The following is a 24,990-nucleotide window of genomic DNA, read 5'->3' on the forward strand; positions in this document are numbered from 1 at the left end:
ATTTGGCTTTAGAACAGCATCAGGTTGACAAATTACTGGTTGTGACGGTACAAATAAACTATAAACTAGAGCGAGCAAGCAAAATAAGGGTTATAAACACTTGGAATATGGAATGAGTTGCATGGGATAGTTTTATGTTTGTAAAAAGATTGAAATTTTTTACAATTTATTAAATGGACAAGTGCACGCATTTTTCTTTTCTTTTTTTTTTTTATTTTTATTTTTTTTTTATCTTTAATGTCTTCCTTTTGTGATCCGAAAAAATAATAATAAGGTAGCCTAATCTGGCTTTAGAACAGCAGCAAGTTGACTAATTACTGGTTGTGAAGGGATAAATAAACTAAAAACTAGAGCGAGCGAGCAAAATAGGGGTTAAGCATAAAAGGACACATAGTTATTGTATGGGGGCCCCATACCTGGAATTTGCTTAGGGCCCCCAAATCGCTAAGTCCGCCCCTGATTGGCCATAATACCTGCAGACTGCAGCCAATAGAAATGCTTCTCTATGGCTGCGCGTCCTGGTCTTTACAGCACAGATCGTGAAAGAATGAATCTGCGTTTTTTGAACAAATCTAGTGAGTCAATTCAATGACCATTTCATAAAGAGAGTCACTTGCTTCGTTCCTAAATCAATCAGCCATTTGAACGAATCGACTGAATGAATGATTCAGTGACAAAGACAGTGACTTGCTGCCACCTACTGGCGATTTAAATTGAGTAAGTTACATTGTTTAATGTTTCTATATTCAAAACTTTATATTTTAAACATTAATTTCATAACATTGTTATTATGAAATGCATTAATGCCACCTCAAGTCTTGTTAAAAAGTCTCTAAATATTCCTTAATGCCATATTTGTGCTCTCCTGTGCTGTGCAAAGATGAATTGTTGATGCTGATTTTATTTGACTAGTAACATATTCATCCTGATTGTATCTTATTATTTTAATTAAATTTACTGTTTAATTAAAATTTTTGATAAACGTTTATAAATCCATTTTTTTTGGCACAAAAGATGACATACATTTAATAAAGTTAGAGGCATTACAAAGGTTAAAAAACAAACCTTTGAGTCAAAAATTGCCTTATATTAGGAAGGTTAATTTCTGTCATTGATCAGAAGGTGTTCCTAATTTTTTTTTTTTTTTTTTTGAAGTAGGAGCACTAGTGCTCCTGAAATGTAAGCGTGGAGCCCTTAATGTAATGTTACCTTTTAAAAACTAATTGCAAACGTTTGTGCAAAGTGTAAACTATTAAATATAAAATCATGCAATAGCCTACTGTACCACTAACTAAGAAGTGTTTTGAGGGCTTTGCTAAACAGGCCAATTAGAGACAGTTAATCATTATGATTTTTTATTAAATCATTCTTTCATTTCACTAATCTCTCTCTCTTTTTTTTTTTTTTTTTTTTTTAATTAAACACAAGGGGTCATTAATGATGCTTACATTATAACGTGCAAATTTACACACAACGTATCTTTAATTAACATCCAAGAAGGTTTAGAGAAAATATGAAATAAGTTTTAATGCTATTATAGATTATAAAGTATCCGAAACGTCATCTAAAATTACCATTTTAGAATTAAAATTACATAAAATATGCTAGTAAAATAAAATATTCCTAATATAAGGCAACTAGCATAAAATATGCTAGTTTTTTCCCATGCTTATTTTTTCAATATTAATTTAGTAATCGGCTATTTTTCTTATTTATAAATGTATATGATGGCCTTCAATGAACACACTTATGATTGAAGTCGGTAACAGCTGCTGTATTATTCATTCATAAAATCTAATTAGATGTAAGTTATTTAAGTCTCTTTTCTAAATATATATACTGGTTTCGAAAGGAAGACAGTTTATCAAAACTCACGCTTCTCAAGTGGCACGGAGCTGAAAATATCAGATAACATTGCTCCGCTGACATCTAGTGGCTTCAAATGAAAGTAAAGTTCCGACGCATTCAGGTGATGTGGGCTGTAGCCAATTGAGGGGACGCGAAGTGTGGTCCTTAACAAATAGCACATCAACTTCCGACACAAGAATATTTAGTAATATTCAGTGTTGGGCAGTAACTAGTTACTAGTAATTTAGTTACTGTAATAATATTACTTTTTGCAGTAACTAGTAGTGTAACTAATTACTAATAAGTTTTCAGTAATAATATTACAGTTACCATCCATAAAACAGCTTAGTTACTTAGTTACTTTTGATGCCTCAACCCCGCTGATTTAAAATCCAACAATCAAATAATTCCTAGATTTATTTTCAAAATTTTCATGACTCGCACATGCATGTGATGTCCCTAGTGCAGCAGGCAAGCTTGGAATATGGAGAAGCTTACATTCAGCAGATAGAAATATTGTATTACGATATGAATACAACACTTCTACTTGAATGCCACTATCAATCACTATTGAGTGTTTGTAATAACTTCTGACTGTGATCGAATGTAGTTTTGGTGAAATGATGAGGCAGAAATATTTTGTTAGTAACATTCTAGAAGAATTTTATCTGGAAGATACACAGTTACAACTTCTGTGGGGTGTGAAGAAAAAGTAATGTAACTAGTAGTGTAACTAATTACTGTTGCCAGAAAGTAATAAGTAAAGTAACAATATTACTTTTGAAAGGAGTAACTAATAATGAGTAATATATTACATTCTTTGAGTAACTAGCCCAACACTGGTAATATTGTAATGATTATAATCTGTTTATTATAACCTGGTTTATTACATTATGGATTCCAAATTATATCAAACATTACTGTTTTATTTTTTTATTTTTTTAGTAGGCTAACAAACCTTAACCAGAAGCAGACACACAAACCACATAGTGGTGACCAACTAAAAACCCTGATTGCGTTAAATGTAAGCTCAGACTAATCACTTAAAAAAAACTGTTACTAGTCATTGTTTACTCTGCTGTTTATTGTTTAAATGAATTATTGCTTATTAAAAATAGTAGCCTAATTAATCTGCAGACTTACCAACTATTTAATGTGTTATTCGTTATTTATATTTGTAATAATATTTTGATGTATTTTTGGACCTACAACCCGAATACCGGAAATGTCGGGACCTTTTTTAAATTTTAATAAAATAAAAACTATAAGACTTTCAAATCACATGAGCCAATATTTTATTCACAATAGAACATAGAGAACATAACAAATGTTTAAACAGAGAAATTTTACAATTTTATCCACTAAATGAGCTCATTTCAAATTTGATGCCTGCTGCAGGTCTCAAAAAAGTTGGCACGGAGGCAACAAAGGGCTGAAAAAGCAAGAAATTTTGAAAAGATTCAGCTGGTAGAACATCTAGCAACTAATTAAGTTAATTGACATCAGGTCTGTAACATGATTAGCTATAAAAGGGATGTCTTAGAGAGGCACAGTCTCTCAGAAGTAAAGATGGGCAGAAGCTCTTCAATCTGTGAAAGAGTGCATAAAAAGATTGTGAAATACTTTAAAAACAACATTCCTCAACCTCAAATTGCAAATTGCATCTACAGTGCATAACATCATCAAAAGTTTCAGAGAAACTGGAGAGATCTCTGTGCGTAAGGGACAAGGCTGAAGACCTTTGTTGGATGCCTGTGGTCTTCAGGCCCTCAGACGACACTGCATCACTCATCGGCATGATTCTGTCATTGACATTACTAAATGGGCCCAGGAATACTTCCAGAAACCACTGTCGGTAAACACAATCCACCGTGCCATCTGCAGATGCCAACTAAAGCTCTATCATGCAAAAAGGAAGCCATATGTGAACATGGTCCAGAAGCACCGTCATGTCCTGTGGGCCAAGACTCATTTTAAATGGACTGTTTCAAAGTGGAAAAGTGTCTTATGCTCAGACGAGTCCAAATTGTACATTCTTGTTGGAAATGACATAGTCCTCTGGGCTAAAGAGGAGGGAGAACTTCCAGCGTGTCATCAGCGTTCAGTTCAAAAGCCAGCATCTCTGACGGTATGGGGGTGCATAAGTGCATACGGTATGGGCAGCTTGCATGTTTTAGAAGGCACTATGAATGCTGAAAGGTATATAAAGGTTTTAGAGCAACATATGCTCCCCTCCAGACGATGTCTATTTCAGCAGGACAATGCAAAACCACATACTGCAGCTATTACAACAGCATGGTTTCGTAGTAGAAGAGTCCGGTGCTGAATTGGCCTGCCTGCAGTCCAGATCTTTCACCTATAGAGAACATTTGGCGCATCATTAAACGAAAAATACGTCAAAGATGACCACGAGCTCTTCAGCAGCTGGAAACCTATATCAGGCAAGAATGGGACCAAATTCCAACACCAAAACTCCAGAAACTCATATCCTTAATGACGTCTTCTTGAAAAGAAGAGGAGATGCTACACCATGGTAAACATGCCCCCGTCCCAACTATTTTGAGACCTATAGAAGGCATCAAATTTGAAATGAGCTCATTTTGTGCATAAAATTGTAAAATTTCTCAGTTTAAACATTTGTTATGTTATGTATGTTCTATTGTGAATAAAATATTGGCTCATGTAATTTGGAAGTCTTTTAGTTTTCATTTTATCCAAATGTAAAAAACGTTCCATCATTTCCAGAATTCAGGTTGTATTTAAAATATTTATTTATGTTTTTGTTATATATTTTTTTATTATTTCCCCAAACTGCACGTTTTTCACTTATGTTCTTACACTTTCACTTATATCTTGTACAGTTTTTCTCCAGTTTCTTGCTGCACAAAATAAACTTTTTACCATTTACATAAAGTTATGTTTACATGAAATGCCTTATTTATCATTTTCTAACCTTAATTTAATTAAGTTACTGCATAATGTATGATTTGAACAGCATAAAAAAGCCCATGTGATTAAAACTGAAAGCAAAATGCTTTCTCTTAAAACCAAGAAACCATATGTTACACTATTGGGCCTAATTTATTTTCATGTTTTTGTCAAAGTCCCCACAAACTCCTGGCCCTGTTTCACAGCACAAATAAGAACACTGAAGCTGTAAAACATCTGTCTATTTGTGAATTCATTTTCTATAGCTTCTTATTGATTTTTCTTATTCACACCAAAAAAATCAATGTATTGCCTATATAACTAAGGATTTCTATATATCTATTCCTGGACAGCAGTCATAATCAATCAAGGAGCGCCACTGCCGTAGCCGACGGCGATATTTATTGTTGGGATTATAAATAACCCACATCCCTGCCTTTTTAGTACCGACCCCTTTATGTAACCTCAATATAACCCCGCCCCTTCGAAAGGTTAATATCGTGCGTTCGCAGAGGGATCTTCTTTCACAATAGGCTACTGCTTCTGTCAATCAAACGTCGCCCCGACCAACTTCGTTTGCACCGCTTTCTTAACCCTCCAATCCAGTTTGTTCTCTCGTCCTGGCGAAATGTATCCGCCCTGCTGTCAGTCTTCCCAAACTGGGCGCTTGTTTTCTGTCCCACCGGAGAAAGGAGTGGACCAGCTTTACATTATTGAAAGGTAACGCGACACACGCACATTATACAGCCTTCTAAGCCTGATTGACGTTATACGTCGTGTTATTTTGTGCCTTATTGAAGGTTTTGACGATATCAAACGGGTTGGTGAGTAATATGCGGTTTATTATTGGTCAATGCTCATTGCTAGCGGCTAACGCGGGTCAAAACAGCTCAAGCCAAACACCCAGTGCCTTCCGCCCGCAGTAGATCTAGTTTGGAGATGCCGAGCGAGGCAGGTTATTCATAGTATCAGATATGTTTGTATATCTAACGGGACATAACTTGCATGTCAACTTGCCCTCATGCACGGATGGCTAGACGTTGCGTGGGCTATGATTTGGCAGTGTACTTAGTCAGGATGGGTGGATGTAGATTGTGTTTTGTTAATATGGTGCTGCATGTAATCATGTGCTTAGCAGTGCATTCTATGACTTTTAAATGATATACTGGATCAACTGATTGCCCTGTGTTCTGGTGGGTTTAATCTACTGCACTGTTTTGGCTGACACTCATTACACCTGTGCGTATGATGCTACTATGATCCATCTGTTAGTTGACAGCAGTACTAATTCTGGGGAAGCATTCTGACTTGATTGACAAGAGCACATACTGTGGAGGTGCATTGAAAAAAAAAAAAAAGGTTTTATACAAAGATGTATTAAATTGATTAAAAAGTTACCGTAGATACTTTTACATGATCCCCCCCCCCCCCCCCTCCCAAATAAATGCTGTTCTGAACTTCCTACTCATTAAAAAAATCCTGAAAAATATCAGTGTTTTCACAAACATTAATTAGCATGAATCAGCATATTAGAAAAGATCATGTGACTCTGAAGACTGGAGTGACAGCTGCTGAAAATACAATTTTGCCATCATAGGAATAAATTATATTTTAAAATATAGTAAAACAAGTTATTTTAGATTTTAATAAGATTTTACAATTTTATATTTCTGTTTTAACTGTATTTTGATCAAATAAATACAGCCTTAATGAGCTTAAGAGACTTCTTTCAGAAATCTTACTGACCCCAAACACATGTGACTCCAGTCTAGACAAAGCTGTTTTATTGTACTGCTACTACTAATAAGTTATGTGTTTAACGTAGTGTTTTTCATCAGTTACGACTGTGAACGAGCAACTAACTGCTGTTATTAGTAAACTAACTTTGTGCATCCAGGTCAATATAAATTCCAAAACTACTGGTACAATATTTTCTTCAGGCACAACCACCACCTATGTGGTTGTCTTAGTCGCCATTGATCTGTAGCACTGTCATTTTTTTCTCTGTTTATTGTTGTTATAACAGCCCATCACAGCCAAAAGATGCGCATCCAACCATTCCCTTTTACTGAAAGACTATAGGGTGTATTGTTTACATGATTATTTGGAAATATTTGAAAGAAAGTGTAAAAAAGTTTTGTTGTCTAGCAAGTTTTTCATTTTTACATACATGTTTAAAGAATACTGTTATAGTCTGATTTGGTAAGGTATATAGTGTCATGATTTTTTTATTTTTTTTTTGTATATTGTGCAATGTTTGTGTTTATGTAAATGGAATTAAATGATATTATATAGAAATATTGTATTATTCACCAACATTTGTTTCATAACAAAACAGGAACTTAAAAAATACACTTGAAAGACATTTTTCAAAGCCAACATTGTAAAATGTTCTTTGTTTTTTACAAATGGTCTGTCTTATGTACTGTAGCTTCATACAGTTTGGCTGCCTTGCACCCTATCCTTCACATTAAGAGTCCAAGGTTTTCTTTGTTCCAGCCCAAAGCATGCGGTCAGTCACAGCCACCTCTAGTCTACATTCATTTCAGTTGAGCTACCTTGAATTTGTGTGGTTGCAAAACGACCTACGTGCTGCTGAGCCAGCCAAGACTTCCTCTATTGGCAGTTCACCACATGGGTTTGAATATGTGATAGCTGTCAGCTTGTTAAATGGCTGCTTTGCCTTTCTGAGTTCCAAATAATTTGCATGGTGCCCACCTCCGTTATATGGCTAATAGTTTTTTGAACTGCTTTGAATTTGTGCCCGCATCTGTTATATGGCCAATTGTTTTTTTTTTTAAACTGCTTTGCATTTTGTTCATCCACACCTTTATGATTGGCAGTCTGAACAAGAGTTCTTCCTTTTAGCTCCCTATTTCTGTTTCTGTTTGTTTGTGGGTCAATGACATGATGCTTATTTATGTCCGTTGTATTCATTTATTCAAGAATATATTACAGTGCAATTCATACATTGAATACACCTTTGTAATGAGCATTGTTTTTTATTTAAAATTAAATCAAATGAAAATTAATTTTGGGTGCATAAAGTTAAAAATGTCAACTTTCCTGATATGATTAGAAAGAAAAAAAGCCTCATTTAAAATAATTAAATTCTTGAAGTGTGTTAAATATTTTGCCATAATTGTTTACCATTACTTCTTGAAGTTTTTAACAAAATTTTTGAAAATATAAAAAAAAAACATTTGTTTGTCATGTGGTATAAAACCAACATGCAGAAAAAAGGAAAATATTTGTAAGCAAATTTACATTGTAACAATGCAAAATATGACAAAAAAATGATATTTAAAATGAATGCCTTCTTTTGAACATTCTGTTCAATAAAACATCCAGAAAAAAATGTATCAGCTTTCCACAAAAATATTGAGCAGCACAACTGTTTTCAACATTGATATTAATAATAATGTAATGAGCAATTTCTTCATCACCCATTCAGCAAAGGCAGCTTCTGAAAGATGATGTGACATATTTCAGCATTGCCATCACAGGAATAAATTAAATTATAAAATATATGAAGTTATTGGAAATTGTAATAATTGGCCTTGGAGACTTCTTATTGACCCCAAACTTTTGAACGATAGTGTATACAATATATATTTGATTAAATGTATTTAATGTACTTTTATTGAAAATGACATTCAAAACCATATAAATGCCAACTTGAATACAAAAAGCACGTTTACAAAAATTCTAAGAACTCTTATGAAATGTGTTTTCGTTTTCTTTATTATGCACACTCTTATATGTGCTAACAGGACATTTGCGTCATAATTCCTGAATGGTATAAGCCAACATTGTGAATCGGTACAGTCAGTTGCAATAATGACAATCGGACGCTGACACACTCTCTCTCTGCTATGAGCTGCCATTGGCCATTAAAGGATTAGCTTGGTCCGACACTCTCATCAGATGGTTTTGCCAAGCACAGCTGTTTAAAGACTGCAGTGAGGTGATTAGATTTGTTCTGTGTGTTCAATAAGGGAATGGACAGAGAGTAGGCCAGCATGTTCCAGGTATACGGCATAGTAGTAGTCTACAGTATGTTAATGATTCATTTTTATTAGTCGGACTAATGACGTCCAGTTTTATGTCTTTTTCATTTTCAAATTTACAATATTGTTCTCTGGTTTGATCTATAGAGCAAATTCAAGCTGTGAAACAATGCCTTCTGATTGACATCAGCAGCAGTAACTGTCCATCATGAACAGCGAGGAAGAGTTCTATGATGCTGAGACAGGTATGTGATGAAGTTTAGTACCGTACATCACATTTTTATCATCACCTATGGCTAAATCTCTCTTCTGTCTCAGGTTTAGAATCAGACGACTCATGTGAAGTCAGCTTTAAAGATGCCTGCGTCTATGAGAGCAAGCAGACGGTGAATGGCAAAGTGCCATCTGAAAATGGAGTATGGGAGAGGCGGTAAGGAGTCTGAATACTGTGAAATAATATCCAGTGGAGCATCCAATATCTTCAATGTGAAGATGTTTATCTGTTGGACTGTGTAATGAACTTATGTGTGTGTCTGTGTGTTCAGGACTACTCTGCCAGCGCCCATGTTCTCCAGAAATGATTTTAGTGTATGGGGCTTTTTGAAGAAATGCATTGGAATGGTGAGCACAAGCTACTTTGACTAAACAACAGCTCAATCAAAAGTTCTCCATTCAAACATAGCATGAAATATGAAATTGTAAAAGAGACATGTTATTTAGATTGTGGCGTCATCGTCCACATGCCAAGCCATTTCTATCTGGGAATACTTTATCTTTGCAGGAGCTGTCCAAGATAACAATGCCTATTGTTTTCAACGAACCGCTGAGCTTCTTGCAGAGGATTACAGAGTACATGGAACATACATACCTCATCCATAAAGCTTGTACACTTTCTGATTCTATAGAGCGTATGCAGGTTAGTGCCTTTAGGGTTTCTGCAGGTCTTAAGAAGTCTTAATTTGCCCTTCCAAAAATTAAGTCCTTAAAAAGTCACGGCATTCAGTGTTGCTTACACTTCAAAAAATGTTCCTCAGTATCTTGTTTTCCAATACAAATACCTAAAAAGGCTTAAATCAGGATACATTCATTTGAGATGTGAAATAAAGATATGAGGTTTTCTGAGAACAAAATTAAGTGAGTTAATGCTTAAAAAAAGAACAAAATGAAAACTAGCAGATATTTGTTTTTGTGTTAATCATAAACTTTATTTTGATCAGTTTCTCAGAAAACAAGCCATTATGTCATTTTGCTTCACAATGCATCTTGGAAAACAAGACATAAACACTGTCTATGAAGGAGCATCCCTTTTTTCCAGTGTGATCAGAAGGTACAGTTAAAAAGTTATTTTCCATTTAAGCAATCTTTTTGTAAAATGAGTTAAAAAGTAATGGAGTTGTTTTTTCAAACTTTAAAGTGTTTCTCATTGTGTGCTCTCTAGATATTTACATTTAGAGAACATATTGATATTGTTAACTTGTAATTTATTACTTCTTTAATTGGTTTTAAAAAGGTCTTGAAAAAGTGCCTTCATAAACCTGCAGAAACCTTGCCTCTCTTATGTTTTGCTTTCATGAGTGTGCATGCGTGAAAGACTCAACAAATTCTTATTATGCAAGTGCATCTCGTTTTTTCAGCTTGTTGCCGCATTCGCCATTTCTGCTGTTGCGTCGCAATGGGACAGAACTGGAAAACCTTTTAACCCTTTATTAGGAGAGACTTTTGAACTTACAAGGTAAATCTGAAGATCGTTTGGACATCATCTACTACAAAGCTGAATATGTAAATCCAAATTAGCATGCACCAATAATTTGAATATCTGTGCTCAGGGATGAAGAGGGTTACCGTATGATCTCAGAACAGGTGAGCCACCATCCACCAATCAGCGCCTTCTACTCAGAGTCACTCAATCAGGACTTCTCGTTTCACGGCTCCATCTACCCTAAACTGAAATTCTGGGGGAAGAGTGTGGAGGCAGAGCCTAAAGGCACTATGACACTTGAGCTCTCCAAGTGAGTTTTATTTATGTGACTTCACTAAGAATAATATAATCACTTTTTTATCGGAGCTGGAGAGTCATTGAGATCCTCAAGTACAATCGGACCCTTGAGCAAGGCAGTAACCTTTCCCTGCCCTTAGTGTACTGTAACTTGCTTTGGAAAGCATCATCTGCTAGATAAGTAACATGCTGGAATGTCCATTTATTATTTAGCATGTTTCGTATGTGTATGGAAGATATTTTGGGTGTTAGGTTTGGCTGAGCTATTTTTTAACACCTTTTCTCTCTCTCTCTCTCTCTCTCAGACACAGAGAAGCTTACACATGGACGAACCCTATGTGCTGTGTGCATAACGTTATTCTGGGTAAACTGTGGATTGAGCAGTATGGGACAGTGGAGATTGTCAACCACAGGTACTTCATTTCTTTCCTTTCTTACACTAAATAATTTGCCTGCATTTTCAGCCTTTTTCAGCATATAAAAATTGTTGTCGTAAAGGCTGCATTGTGATCTTTCCATTTTGCCTGAGTCTCTCTGTTTGTTTTAGCACTGGGGACAAGTGTGTGCTGAATTTTAAGCCATGCGGCATGTTTGGCAAAGAGCTACATAGGGTAGAGGGACATATCCAGGACAAGAGGTGAGCAGTCATTCGTATCAAATGTCAGTGGGTATATCTGGCACCCAGCCTCTGGAGTTCACTCTGCACATCCACTTCGTGTCTGTAGCACTACAGGCATCAGCAATGTCTTTTACAGCTGGATTGTGAATGTACTTTGGCATTTTTTTATGCTTGTGTTTGTGACTCATTTTGTCTGGGTGTATTTCAGTAAAAAGAAGCATCGGGTTATCTATGGGAAGTGGACTGAGTGTGTATATAGCATTGAGCCAAAAGTCTACGAAGCCAATAAGAAAGCAGAGAAGAAAAGCGGAGGAGAGTCCAAGAAACACAAGCAGGTAAAAAGCGTTAAGTCATTTATCTCTTACTGCAGAGCCGTGATCTATTTTCTGTTCTGTTTTCACATGGAAGTCCAAAAGGGTTCTCATGCATCCTCAAAGAGTGGCTTCACCACTTACCACAATAGGGACTGTTTGCTAACTCTTAGAAGAGAGCACTATGCAAACTGAAAAAGTTTCAAGATCTTTACTGAAGCATAAAATAAATATCTTAAGAGCAAGATAAGAAGCAAGTTCTTTCCATTGTGTAACTCTCATGTTTTTATGTCACTATACAAACAAATTCCTTTTTCAGTTTTTTTGTGAAATTAATTATACACTACTGTTCAAATGTTTAGGGTCTGTAAGATTTTTTGGAATGATTTTGAATTTGAAAGAGGACTCGTATTCTCACCTGCATTTATTTGATCAAAAATACAGTAAAAATAGTAATATTGTGAAATACTGGCTGCGTCCGAAAGCTCTAAAATCCGAGGCAGGAAGGCATCAAGGCACATCCGAATCCAAATTCTGCTTCACTTCCTGTCTACAGAGGTACCTTCTTCTCGAATTTTGAAGGCAGCATAGATGAATCCTTCGCTGCCTTTGATATCCCACAATCCTTTGCGTTCCATTCCGTGACGGTTTAGCTAAAAAATAAAGATGGCTTCTGAAAGTTGCATTTGGTGGTCAGTTTGTGTGTAAATGTATATTTCTGACTAACTTTTGGCACTTTTCATGTTATTTCTAGCAAGAAATCAGTATTATAGTAATTAAATATTCGTTTAGTTATCACCAAAACTCGTTCTATTTTGTTGTAGATCATTAAACCGTTATGCTGCCTCAGAAACCTGTTCAAAATTAGTTTCATGATCTACCTTCATGCAAAAACACTGCCTGCAAAGTCATTGCCTCAAAAGGCAGCGAGCCAGCAAGTCAGCTGCCTAGGCTTTAGGACGCAGCCATTGTTACAATTTTGTTTTAATTTAAGTATATTTTCAAGTTTTATTTATTTCTGTGATGGCAAAGCTGAATTTTCAACAGCCATTACCCAGCTTTTCAGAGTCACATGATCCTTCAGAAGGAAGGCCTATTATTAGAAATACTTTGTAACATTATAAATGTCTTTGCTGTCACCTTTGATTACATTTTTTTGCACAAAAAAAAAAACAACCCTACTGACCCCAAACTTAACAATAGTATAATTGAAAAATAAAATGTAATTAAAATTTTCTGCAGTGTGTTTGCTGGAAGCCATTTTTTATTTCCCTTCTTTGTATTAACATGCAGTTTCAGTGAGAAGTAAAGGTAAAGACAGTAGGTTTTAGCAGTGTATCTACAGTAACTGAGCCACCATTATACTAGAGTTTGTAGTTCAGTTAGTTTTTTCTAGTCCATTAGCTTCCTGATCTTGCTTTATCTGTAATGTTTAATGGTTTTCATATGCATGTAATTTATTATGGGCTATTAATGGTAGTGCTGTATGCTTGTGATTAGGAGCAGAGTACAGGGGGTGATGATGCAGATGAAATGCCAGATGTTCAGGAGACAGTCACTATGATCCCAGGCAGTATGCTGCTATGGAGAGTAGCCCCTCGACCACCACACTCGACACAGGTAACCCCAAGCCCCCAATGACTCCAACATCTGTCTTGGGTGATTGCATGTTATGCTTATTCTTTCTTTACTTTTCTTTTTATCCTCGATTCTGTTTAGATGTATAATTTTACCAACTTTGCCATGACGCTTAATGAGCTGGAGCCTGGCATGATCGGAGTCATTGCACCAACAGACTGTCGTTTGCGGCCTGACGTCAGAGCTATGGAAAAGGGGGATATCGGTATGCACAATCTCTCTTTTGGCTCATTTTGTTACCATCTGTCCAGTAAGCTATCTTCTGGATGTTGCTGTAGTTATTTTAACCCTAAGGTTAAAAGCTCTACTTAAATTCCAGATACTGCAAGTCGAGAGAAGGAGAGATTGGAAGAGAAGCAGAGAGCTGCCAGAAGAGAGCGTGCTAAAGACGAGGAAGAATGGCCTACGAGGCGAGTATTTGAATTAAGAGCACAACCATCCACTTTTTTTTTTTTTTATATACTGGTCTGGGTTTTGTATATTCTCTTTCCTCTCACGTTTAGAAATATTTGAGATCTGTTTTGTTTTTGTTTGACAGATAAAAGTGAAAGCTTCTCATGAAAATGATATCAAAGGAAGAGAGTCCTGTATATTTTAAACACATTTTATTTGTGCTGGTTTAAGTTCTCTTTGAGAATTAACAGTCAACCCTGATTGATTTGATTTAATTTTATTTTGTTGTTTTAGAATTTTAGCATTATCTAAGGCAAACCTGTATAGGTGTTTAAATTTGAAATAATACTATTTCAACTTTATTTGCCATGAAAATAGCCAAGGAAGCTGTCATGGCATTAAAACACAAACTGACCAACCACAAGCCAGCCAGTTCTGAGACTGCAAATTGCAATTTTAACATTCAAAAACAGAAGCAGATACCATCATTTAAAAACCTTTTAGTATGTCCATCTTGAAAGGTTAATATATTAGTGCAAAAAAGAATTTGAATGAAGATTTTGAATAGGCTTTTTATTTTTATAACCTTCTTGGCTTCCCATCTTTCAGATGGTTCCAGCAAGGCAATAATCCGTACACTGGAGCTGCAGACTGGATCTACAAGGGTGGTTACTTTGACAGGAGGTATTCTCACCTTCCAGACATCTACTGATTCGGTTGGGAAGACTGAAAGAGTCTTGAGATTCATCCTTTGCTCTCCTTCACTCAATCCATATCATCTCCTCTCCTTAAGCTCTTTTCATATTTTTTGTTGGAATGTGAGATTCATATGAACAGTTTTTGGACAAAGCCTCTCCACGAGTTCTACTCTTTACTAGAATCTGGAAATTCAGTGTGAATGGATTTATTTATTTAGAGGTAGGGAATGCCTTAATACTTCACTGTTTATTTTCATGTATGTTAGATTTTGAGTTAAACATTCTGTGCACACCTCAATATGTTTAGAAATTGCTATTTTATGTACAGTATGTGCTAACTTACCTTTCCATGCGTCTCGCTAGTTACACTCAGGTGTTCATTTTATGGGTACAAATGGTTAGTGATGGCATCGCTGCAGTGCCATCTGTGAAGATTTTTTGTGTCATTATTGAAATGTGAGGCTGCTCAGAACCTATTAGGAGAGCATCATTTTGTGTTTTTGTTCAAACTAATACTATTTTATCATCTCTATTATATGCTTTTTCCTTATCTCAAAAATATGACCTCTGTTTTTGGTATGCATGATGTGCAGAAACTTCACATTTAAAAATTCTGCCTGATTTTGAGTATCTGGAATGAAAACAAGTTTATTTTTCCAAATTATCCCACATTTTTTTTCCAGAAATTAAGGTTATATCTCAATGATTAGGCTCTTGGGCCATTTCTCACCATCTCCATGGTACAGGGGAATTTACTAAACCTAATATTCTCATTCCTCACACATTTAGAAATATTTTAGATCTGTTTTATTTTTGTTTGACAGACAAAAATGAAAGCTGCTCATGAAAAATGTTTACTTGGTTTAAAAAAAAAAAAAAAAAAAAAGGTGTTTTTAATTGTTAAAAAGCTCTTATAAATAACACAAAACCTATTACATCCTAGCATTGATGTTTTGAGTGTGTTTATGGTTGCCAAAGCGACTTTTCTCTTGTAGAACCTAAAGCCATATAACTTGTCAGGGCTGCAATGTTGAGTGATACATCCTGGTGAATGAAATGGAGATGGGTGCTAATCTATCTTTTATTTCAGCACTTAATGGCTCACAGATAGAATGTCAAGGTGTTTCACCTTAGCCCACACACACACACACACACACACACACACACACACACACATACATATACACATACATATACACACATACATACATACACACACACACACACACACATATATATATATATATATATATATATATATATATATATATATATATATATATATATATTCACGTGTACCATAAATTCTCAGAATGTGCTTCATTGTTCACATGCTTTTTGCCATACAGCAAATTTCATTCTGCAAGGACTGATTTTTTTTCCAGACATAAAAATCGTAGACAAGATGACCTCAGAGGATCATGAAAGACACCGCTGTCTTTTATTTTGAAACTTTAAACAATACTGTGATTTTAACACTCACAAATCTCAGAAGCTATGCAAACATTGATGGGAATGTCTGTCTGTCTATGAATTGTACAATTTAATGTGTCAATAAGCTCCACTGTTTATGTAAAATACTTTGGTTGGCCTAGCGCAAAGGTGTCAAGCATGCTAGTACTTTTGCTTATGGTTTTTCACACTATTATTGGCTGTTTTGCACAGCCTAAAGTTGGTTAGGTGGAGAGACAGGTGTATGTGACTGCAGTGATTAATAACACTGTTATATAGTTATTAGAAATGTTTATCATCTACACTTAATTGGAGCTCATCATCTATTGTGTAGCACAAGAGTATTTATCTTTAATATGTTCCTTGTAGTGCATACAATTCCAAATGCCAAGCTTCGGGCCATGGCATACTTTAAAGGAAAGAGTTAACTACAATTTATTTCCCTCTGTATTTTCTACACTATATTGTGGCATGTTTAAACATAAATTATTTAATCTCACTATCAATGCTTACTAGCGGTTAGAAATATGAGTATATTATTCCACCAGCTGCTAATGTGAAGTCTTTTAAAGCCCTTGAAATCATGAGACATTAAAAAACAACTTATCCCCAATTGTCTCACGATTTTGTGCCATGTTTATCAGCTATTTCTGTAGCAATCACATCAAGTCAATATACAAGTAAACCTGGTCACAGTGAATGCAACTATGTAAAGCAAACATACACTCTGTGTTCTTCTTAAGCTGTTGATATGGGTCGTGACACTAGGGATTGATTGTTTCTGTTCTGAATTTCACAGATAGAAGCCCAAATTATACCACTGTGGTGCTATGATGGCTTTACATAATTGTACATGACATATTGTGACTTTTTACTATATTTGTATAGATCACATGAAATTAACTTAAACTGTCTTATGAATCTGCTCATTTGTAAACTAGCTATATTAATAATATATGTGAGACCTCACTAATTAAAGAAATTTCAGTTTGCTCTTTTGTGTTTGAAGGGAATAGACAAGCATCAGCTCAATTTCTGATAAAACATTTGGGAGAAGCTTCAGCTTCTGGCATATGTTTGATGGTGAGAACGTTTGTGAAACATTATCTGTTGTTTTGCATTCATTTGACCTAAAATGTGAACTGATCTTCATAAAAGTCAATGTCATGGATAAAGAGGATCTAATTAAACACATAACAGAAAAAGCATGCTTTCTATGTCTTTATTCACCAACCTGGTACTGGTTTAGGAGTATAATTAGCCTATAAGATGATTCAATAATTCATTTGACAAAGAATTGCTAATGCTCATGAGATAAACCTTTTTTAAGGGCTATTTAGCTCCAAGGTCAGACAAATGGTGTTTAAAGTTCAGTTACACTGCTACATGGACTGGTTGACTGTATAATAATACAGAAGGTGACAAACAATTGCATAATGGCTGCTATGGATTTCCTCCCAGTTCAATAGTCATAACTACAACGTAAAACCTATTTGAAACCAAGAGAACAATGATTCACCACTCAACACTCCTGATATCAACTAAATTATTGAATTGTTCATGCAAGACAAAACAAGCCAGACAAGTAGTAACGTATTTGCCCAGCAAAGTGCAAGTAATTCGATCTCAAATGTTTTAACAGTGGTGAAAACGTAATTTAACACCTCTAAAAGGTTACACTTACCACCCCAGTCTTTGATAAACAACTCATAGCTGCACAATTCAGCGTTATTTGTGTGGGCATATTGACATGTGCAACCACCAATCAGAGCAAAGGATGAAGAATCCTCCACCAATCAATCGAACGTACGCCCCGCCCCTTCTGCTAGTAGAGGTTGGTCGACATCAGAAAAGTGAAAGAAATCTTAGAATTTGACTAGAAAAAGAGAGAAATGTAAGTTTATGTTTGTCATATACCACAATCAGCACACATATTCGTCAGTTCTGCTTTTGTAGATGTGTAATGTAGAAGCCAGTGTTTAAAAGCATGGACCTTTATTGTTTTAAATGGTTTCCTCAATACTGGCAGCGTTAGCTTCGGGTTTAGCTGCGGATCGGTTGCTCATGTTGCTCATAAATTAGTAGCTAACTGATTTTATTCTCACTTCACACTAATAATAATGTGTTATATGTCCGAATATTATAACTTTACATTTACTACAATGAAACAGGCAGCAGACTGATGCATCTCAAGACAGTGATGCTCTAAGATAAGGATGCTAATCTTTTGTGCTTGCCAGTATTGTGACTAAAGTATGTTTAATTGTTATCAATTCCCCCAATATTTGTCGGGATTTGTGTATTAGACGTTACTATTATGCAAAAAATAAATAAATAAATTGTATGATTATTAGACTGAAAGATTGCACATTAATTACTATTTATTACTATTTTACATGAGTAACAATAATTGTAACTTCGAAAATGTAGTAACTAATAACTATAGAGGCCTAAATATACTCCACTTGGTATGTGAAGGATGTTAGTGGCTTTCTCTCTCTCTCTCTCTCTCTCTCTATATATACATATATATTAGAGCTGCCAGTCGATTAAAATTGTTAATCTAATTAATTACATGATGTGTCGATTAAATAATCTAATTAATCGCAAAATAATTTCACTGTGAAAATACCAACAATACCAAAAAAAGATTATTTAAATCTATTTTTGTGTTACATGAGAAAGTATCAAGTAGACATTACAAATTGTAGCTTTAGAAATAAATATTTTATTTGATTCAACATAAAATTTATTACACATAAACATTTAGGCTACAACGGCCTAAAAGCTATGGGACATAAAAGATAATTTGAGAAACATCTTCAGTATTTTTGGTTCATACAGTGAAAGTCATTGGTAACCAAAACAGCTTGGTTACCAACAGTCTTCAAAATAAATGTTTGAAACGACATGAGGTTGAGTAAATATGACAAAATTGATATGTTTTGGGTGAACTGTCCCTTTTATTTATTTATTTAGTTAGTTCTTTACAAATGATTTTCTAAATAAGAAACTACATCTGCCAGCAGCTGGCAGTAAGTGTCTTATGAGTCATTTATTCGATTCGTTCAAACGGCTGATTCACTCAGGAATGAAGTAAATGGCTCTTGTTTATGAATGGGCCTTTGAATTATTGGTTCACACGATTCATTCAAAACGCGGATTCATTCAGAAGCTGTGTTGCTCGGAGACGCACAGCAGTTCTGCCTTGGCTTTAAAGGTAATATGTTCTCAGCAAAATTGAGAAAAAACACATAATATTGTGTTTAAAATATAACACGATATCAACATCTTATTTACTGAACTGTTGTGACAAAATCATCTCTCGTGTAATAGCCTACTGCTCTCCCTGCTTGTGTTATGGTATGATATAAATATGATACAAAAACTCATACAGGGGGATTTTTTGCACCAATATCTTCAATTTTAGGATATAACTGCATTTATGGAGTTGTTGCCCTGCATCATATTTGTCAACAGTCAACTGTATGAAATGTAAGATGATGTACAGGTCTGGGGGCGGGGCCAGTGCGTAAACTGCGTTAAAATAGAATTTATCCCTTACAAGAAATTGTGAAACTACTGTATTGTAGTTTACGTTCGTTATAGTTCTGTTTATGCTGCACAAACAGCCAAATAATAAAAAGTCCAGTATTATAACTTTAAATATATTGTTCTACTTCTATACATTATTTAGCTGCACAAAGATTGTGATTTCCCTCCCTGGGATAAATTAACTTTCTTTGTTGCTACAGATGTCGTCTGGAGCTCTGTTCCCTAGCTTGGTGTCCGGATCCCGTGGCTCATCCAGCAAATACCTGGTAGAGTTCCGTGCTGGAAAAATGACCCTAAAGGGCAGCACCGTGACCCCGGATAAGCGCAAAGGACTTGTGTACATTCAGCAGACAGACGATTCGCTCATCCACTTCTGCTGGAAGGACAGATCCACGGGGAATGTGGAGGATGTTAGTACACGCTCATATAAACAGCTTTGAATATGCCAAATTCCTTTGTAATGCTGATCTTGAAAATAGTAATATTTTCATTGTTCCTTTTACAAGGACCTGATCATTTTTCCTGATGACTGTGAGTTCAAGAGGGTCAATCAGTGCACCACGGGCCGTGTTTTTGTGCTTAAGTTTAAAGCTGGCTCCAAAAGACTCTTCTTTTGGTTGCAGGTATGCCAGGCTGAGAGTCTTCATATTCAGAGCAAATATTGTTCATTAAATAGGTATTGTAAATATGACCTGAAATACATCTTCAGCAATCACCCCTATTTGACCTTTCAGGAGCCTAAGACAGATAAAGATGAGGAGTACTGCAGGAAAGTGAATGAATACCTCAACAACCCACCAATACCTGGCACTCTGGGGAGTGGAGGCGGCAGCAGCCATGAGCTGTCTGCTCTTGGAGGTATTTCTGAAGTATTTTTGTCCAGTGTACTGATACCCTTTCTAAACACTCCTTTTAAAGCTGAAGTGTGTATTTTTTTGTATTACACACAAGCTTCGAGTTCTTAGTATTGATCATAGTGGAAGGCTTGAATGTTGTAAAGGAAAATAATTGTGTTGAAAATGAGGTCTCACCACTGATACTTTAACATTATTCTCCAGGTGAAGGTGGCCTTCAGAGTCTTCTTGGTAATATGAGCCACAACCAACTGATGCAACTCATAGGACCGACTGGACTCGGTGGACTAGGTGAGTAATTATGCTGCTTTATTTTCTCTCTCTGTGACAGTATTGTTATTGTTATCTGTGTTTGGTAATTGAAATGAAGCTGAAGTAAAATAAAATAAAATAAAAAATTAGATATTATTAGAAATATTAGATATTAGACTTAATTAAAAAAAAAATGAATTATGAATTAGAATTGAAAACTGAAATAAACAAGTTTAAGTACTAAAATGACTCAAACTTAATTTGAAATAAAAATAAATAAAAGATAAATATTTAAGAACAGGCAACAAAAACTAATAAAATAACAAAGGCACATAATTAAATTATTCAAATTTAAACTAAATAAAACTGAAATTAACAAAATAAAAGCTAATTCAAAATATGAATACCTTAATAATAATATTAACTGAAATAATAATAATACTAAAATAAGACTGCCGTGTGACAAATTGATCTGCAAATCTACTAAAAATACTATATTGTATAGTAATATAATATTTCATAATGTAATATTTTCTAATAATTTGTTGTCCTTTTTTTATTTATTTTTTTGCATTTTTGCCTTTATTGCACAGGACAGAAGATACTTGACAGGAACCAATATGTGAGCAAGAACCGCATGTCAGAGCACTGCCCATCGCTATTGACTCCAATTATAATATATTTTTATTTCGTCAGAATGCACGGCTACTTTTGAATGGATGTCAACTATGCCAAAAATTTATTTTTTGCTATTTGTCTACCAACAGAAGCTAACTGGCTCATTTTTACTAGCAAAACCTTGATCCTTTGTATTTTATTATGATCAAATTTCATCTAAAATTAATATGTTCCATTATATATAAAGTACATGAACCCAGACATATTTTTACAAGGTTATCTCTTCGCCGACGCCTATCCCTGTAACATCACGAATATTTGTTTGGTCTGCAGGGGGTCTGGGGGCTCTGGCAGGACCAGGTCTGGCCAGCCTGCTAGGAAGTGGAGTTCAAGCTACTAGCAGCTCATCTTCCAGGTAACAACCAGTAATAGCTTGGATATGGAAGAACGTACCTGATCCAGTGACAACTGAAATATTCTTCTTTCATCTTTAGCTCTCGTAGTCAGTCCACTGCCGCCACTCCATCATCCACCTCGGCCACCACGCGCCTCGGCTCCTCCCAGGTTCCAACCACACCCATAACTCCAACTGCAACAGTCGCAGCCTCACCCGCACCCACCCCCAGCACACCTACAGGCCCTGCTCTCTCTGCTGGAGCCACCAGCCCAACTCAGCCCATCCAACTGAGTGACCTGCAGAGCATCTTAGCTACAATGAATGTGCCTACAGCAGGACAAGGAGGTGAGATCATGATGTTAGATCTCTGTAAGGAAAACCTTGTATTACATGCTGACATGTCAACTCTCTTTGTTCAGTGGACCTTGCAAGTGTTTTGACTCCTGAGGTCATGGCCCCAATTCTCGCTAATGCAGAAGTGCAGCAGAGGCTCCTGCCATACCTCCCATCTGGAGAATCCCTCCCTCAAAGCACAGAAGAGCTTCAAAACACTCTCACCTCGCCGCAGTTTCAGCAGGTTTGACTATTGCAAATCATGATGTAGAGAAATGATTTCAAAACACCTAAAGTTTTCATGTAGTCAGAAACTGAGCATGAAAATAAAGTTAAATAAAGGGTAATTAAACATGGTAATTGAACTGTTATGTTGTTCAGGGTGTCCTATTATCAGGTGATAAACCAGTTGTAGTAAAAATTCTTCAGCAACAAATCACATGTTGATATTTAATCTAAAAACAATTTACATAATGCTACTCTAGCATCATTTTTGGTCAGGTAAAGTGCGTCCTTACTGCTGATATGTTTAATAGACACTGACAGAGTCAAAACACATCATTAGAGAAGGGCTAATTAAATGTTATGGTTTCAGTCAATGCTTTGGCCAAAACCTTTTTTTTCTTCTATTTTCAATTGATGAAATTTTAGTGATCTCCAATTGTGTATGCTTAGTAAATTAATTTCAAGAAAAGTTTGCTGGCATAGTTACTCGAGGGCCAGAGTATTGTTTAGAATATATCTTCTAATATTCATCAGCACTCTTTCTGGGTTATGTAGGCTATGAGTATGTTCAGCAGTGCACTGGCATCGGGGCAGTTGGGGCCTTTAATGAATCAGTTTGGATTACCTACAGAAGCCGTAGAGGCGGCCAATAAAGGAGGTCAGTATATTTCAAATGTACACAAACTGATCTGGTTCATTCCATTTCTAAACACTTGTTTATACTTTCACATAACACATATATATATACATTCTTCTCTCCCAGACATCCTTCGGATAAGTCTTTGGTTTATACAGAATCTCCTTACAAGGGCAAAATTGGATGTACTCTAAAGCAGTGGTTCTCAACTGGTTTGGCCTTTGGACCCACGTTTTCCCAAGGGATTTTATGTATTTTTGCTGTAATTATGATTAATTACGACACAATAATTAACAGAACCTGTTAATTATGAAGTATTGGTATGTTAAACAAATTAACCACAATTCATTTTGGCATTCCAGAACTTTATATTCTTCAATAAAAATGATAGTTACTGTGGAAAAAAGAAATATGAGTTTAGTTTACATCTTGATTTTATATGTTTAACAGCATTTAAATTTAGATTATTGTAATGTATTAAAGTTAAAATTTAAATAAAGTTAGAACAAGAATTAAGTTAAGACTGTTAAGAATATGACTAATACTGAATAAACAGCCTATAGGTAAGGCTATTAAATAGCAGTCCCAAACTAGTTTTTGTTAATACAATTAAGTTGGTATGAGCCACCACAGTCATTTAAACATATGAAAAATGACACAAAGTGAAAATAACATGCTAGTTTTGGGTTATGGAAACAACAGTTATTGGTGAATATATCCAATACTAACACGAACTGTTAATGAAACGTGGAAACTGCTCCTGAATAGAATGAATACCATACCTTCATGCAAATCATTCCCAGCTAACATACGCAGTACCAGTTATGTGATTTATCTGTACTGTACTTTTATTTCACGCGTTGCATGTTCGTAGTTTCTGCGCTTTATTAGTGAAGTGATAAAGCGCGGCGCCGCGTTCTATGCTATAGAAGAGTGTGCACGGTGTAACATCTGGCAGGACAGGATAATTCGTTTTTCTGAGGTGAGAGGCTTTTATTTCATAATAAGTTACGAAAATATCGATAGAATAATGACACTGACATTAAACCTGTCAACATCTCATCTGACCGCAGATACTGAATCAGGACAGCGAGTTTTTCTCAGGCACTCTTTACTTAAAGTGCATCTGACAGACGTGTCAACAGATTTCATGCTCGTGTTTTAAAATAAAAGTCTCGCATCAGAAAAAAAAACATTTACAATTACGTTTTTTGTTGTTGATGTCGTTTCTTTGGCCGCACACTCGCGACCCACCAGATGAGAAACACTGCTCTAAAGTATCTGGACAATTGTTTTTGGCTATATTTACATAAATCGTGAAACAAAAAACTGAGATTTCAAGAAATAAAAGAACATTCTTATAATGGATAGAATGGCTGTTTTTGTTCTATTTGTTTTTTAGATGTGGAAGCATTTGCCAAGGCCATGGAAGGTGAAGGCAAGTCGAATGAAGGAGGAGACAAGAAAGATGATGAGGAGGACATGAGTTTGGATTAGGCAACTCTACATGAGCTGCTTCTCTGTATTCATCAGTTGAACTTTTTTCTCACTGTAGAGCTTCCAGAGCATCGTGTTGTCAAGCTAAATGTCATGCTAAATAATCAGTTAATCAAGTAATCAGTTTTTTTTTTTTAAAGGGATAGTTCACACAAAAATGAAAATTCTGTCATTGAAAATTTAGATATTTTTAATGAAACCTGAGAGGTTTCTGTTCGTCAATTGAAAATCTAGGAAAAAGTGATCATATCCCTTCACAAGACTTGGATTAAACTACTTGATTCATTTTATATCCCTTTTGGATGTTTTAAGTTTTGTTTACCTGGACTTGTTTTTCAAGGATTTGAATACAGTTCTATGGGTTTGGAATGACATGAGGGTGAGTAAAAATGAGAATTATTTGGTGAACTATTCCGTTAAACACTTAATCCTGTCCCAGTCGCAATGTAACAGTGACATGTTTTTTTCCATACTGTGATGTACGTTTAAAAAAATATACAAAATAGATAGGGTTAATTAGGGTGAATATGCCAAGTTTAATGTACTTTTAAACTTTCTCTGATTGAGTGGCCACACATAGCTACTTCTTGCTTTACTAATGACACTGGGGTGTGACTACCTTTGTGTCCAAACTATAGATATTTCACATTTCTGTTTTAATCAGGAGGTCTTATACTGTTATTAAAACCCTTTTCCAAATAAAGAAACTTGCATCAACAGGTAAATAGT

The 24,990-nt window shown here is 35.4% G+C and overlaps 2 protein-coding genes across 3 annotated transcripts; both read left to right on the forward strand.

The window, feature by feature from the left end:
• The first annotated feature begins 5,356 nt into the window (after window positions 1-5,356).
• osbpl2a (oxysterol binding protein-like 2a) lies at window positions 5,357-15,613 on the forward strand. The gene is made up of 14 exons (XM_058762719.1): window positions 5,357-5,496; window positions 8,934-9,031; window positions 9,105-9,216; window positions 9,332-9,407; window positions 9,568-9,702; window positions 10,421-10,518; window positions 10,613-10,795; window positions 11,088-11,195; window positions 11,330-11,419; window positions 11,610-11,736; window positions 13,213-13,332; window positions 13,432-13,555; window positions 13,670-13,760; window positions 14,353-15,613. Exons 2-14 carry the CDS (start codon window positions 8,995-8,997, stop codon window positions 14,453-14,455), a joined length of 1,404 nt encoding a protein of 467 aa, XP_058618702.1. The 5' UTR covers window positions 5,357-5,496; window positions 8,934-8,994; the 3' UTR covers window positions 14,456-15,613.
• On the forward strand, window positions 14,353-24,977 carry LOC131531719 (proteasomal ubiquitin receptor ADRM1-like). 2 transcript variants are annotated; one of them, XM_058762723.1, is made up of 10 exons: window positions 14,353-14,427; window positions 19,649-19,858; window positions 19,955-20,071; window positions 20,183-20,306; window positions 20,507-20,593; window positions 21,506-21,587; window positions 21,667-21,914; window positions 21,989-22,146; window positions 22,683-22,785; window positions 24,167-24,977. In XM_058762723.1, exons 2-10 carry the CDS (start codon window positions 19,649-19,651, stop codon window positions 24,259-24,261), a joined length of 1,224 nt encoding a protein of 407 aa, XP_058618706.1. In that variant the 5' UTR covers window positions 14,353-14,427; the 3' UTR covers window positions 24,262-24,977. The 2 variants fall into 2 exon arrangements, with proteins under 2 accessions (XP_058618706.1, XP_058618703.1); XM_058762720.1 differs by lacking the exon at window positions 14,353-14,427 and adding an exon at window positions 17,646-17,787.
• Window positions 24,978-24,990: the final 13 nt, after the last annotated feature.

This window comes from Onychostoma macrolepis, chromosome 23, assembly GCF_012432095.1.
Source record: "Onychostoma macrolepis isolate SWU-2019 chromosome 23, ASM1243209v1, whole genome shotgun sequence".
Lineage (NCBI taxonomy): Eukaryota > Metazoa > Chordata > Actinopteri > Cypriniformes > Cyprinidae > Onychostoma > Onychostoma macrolepis.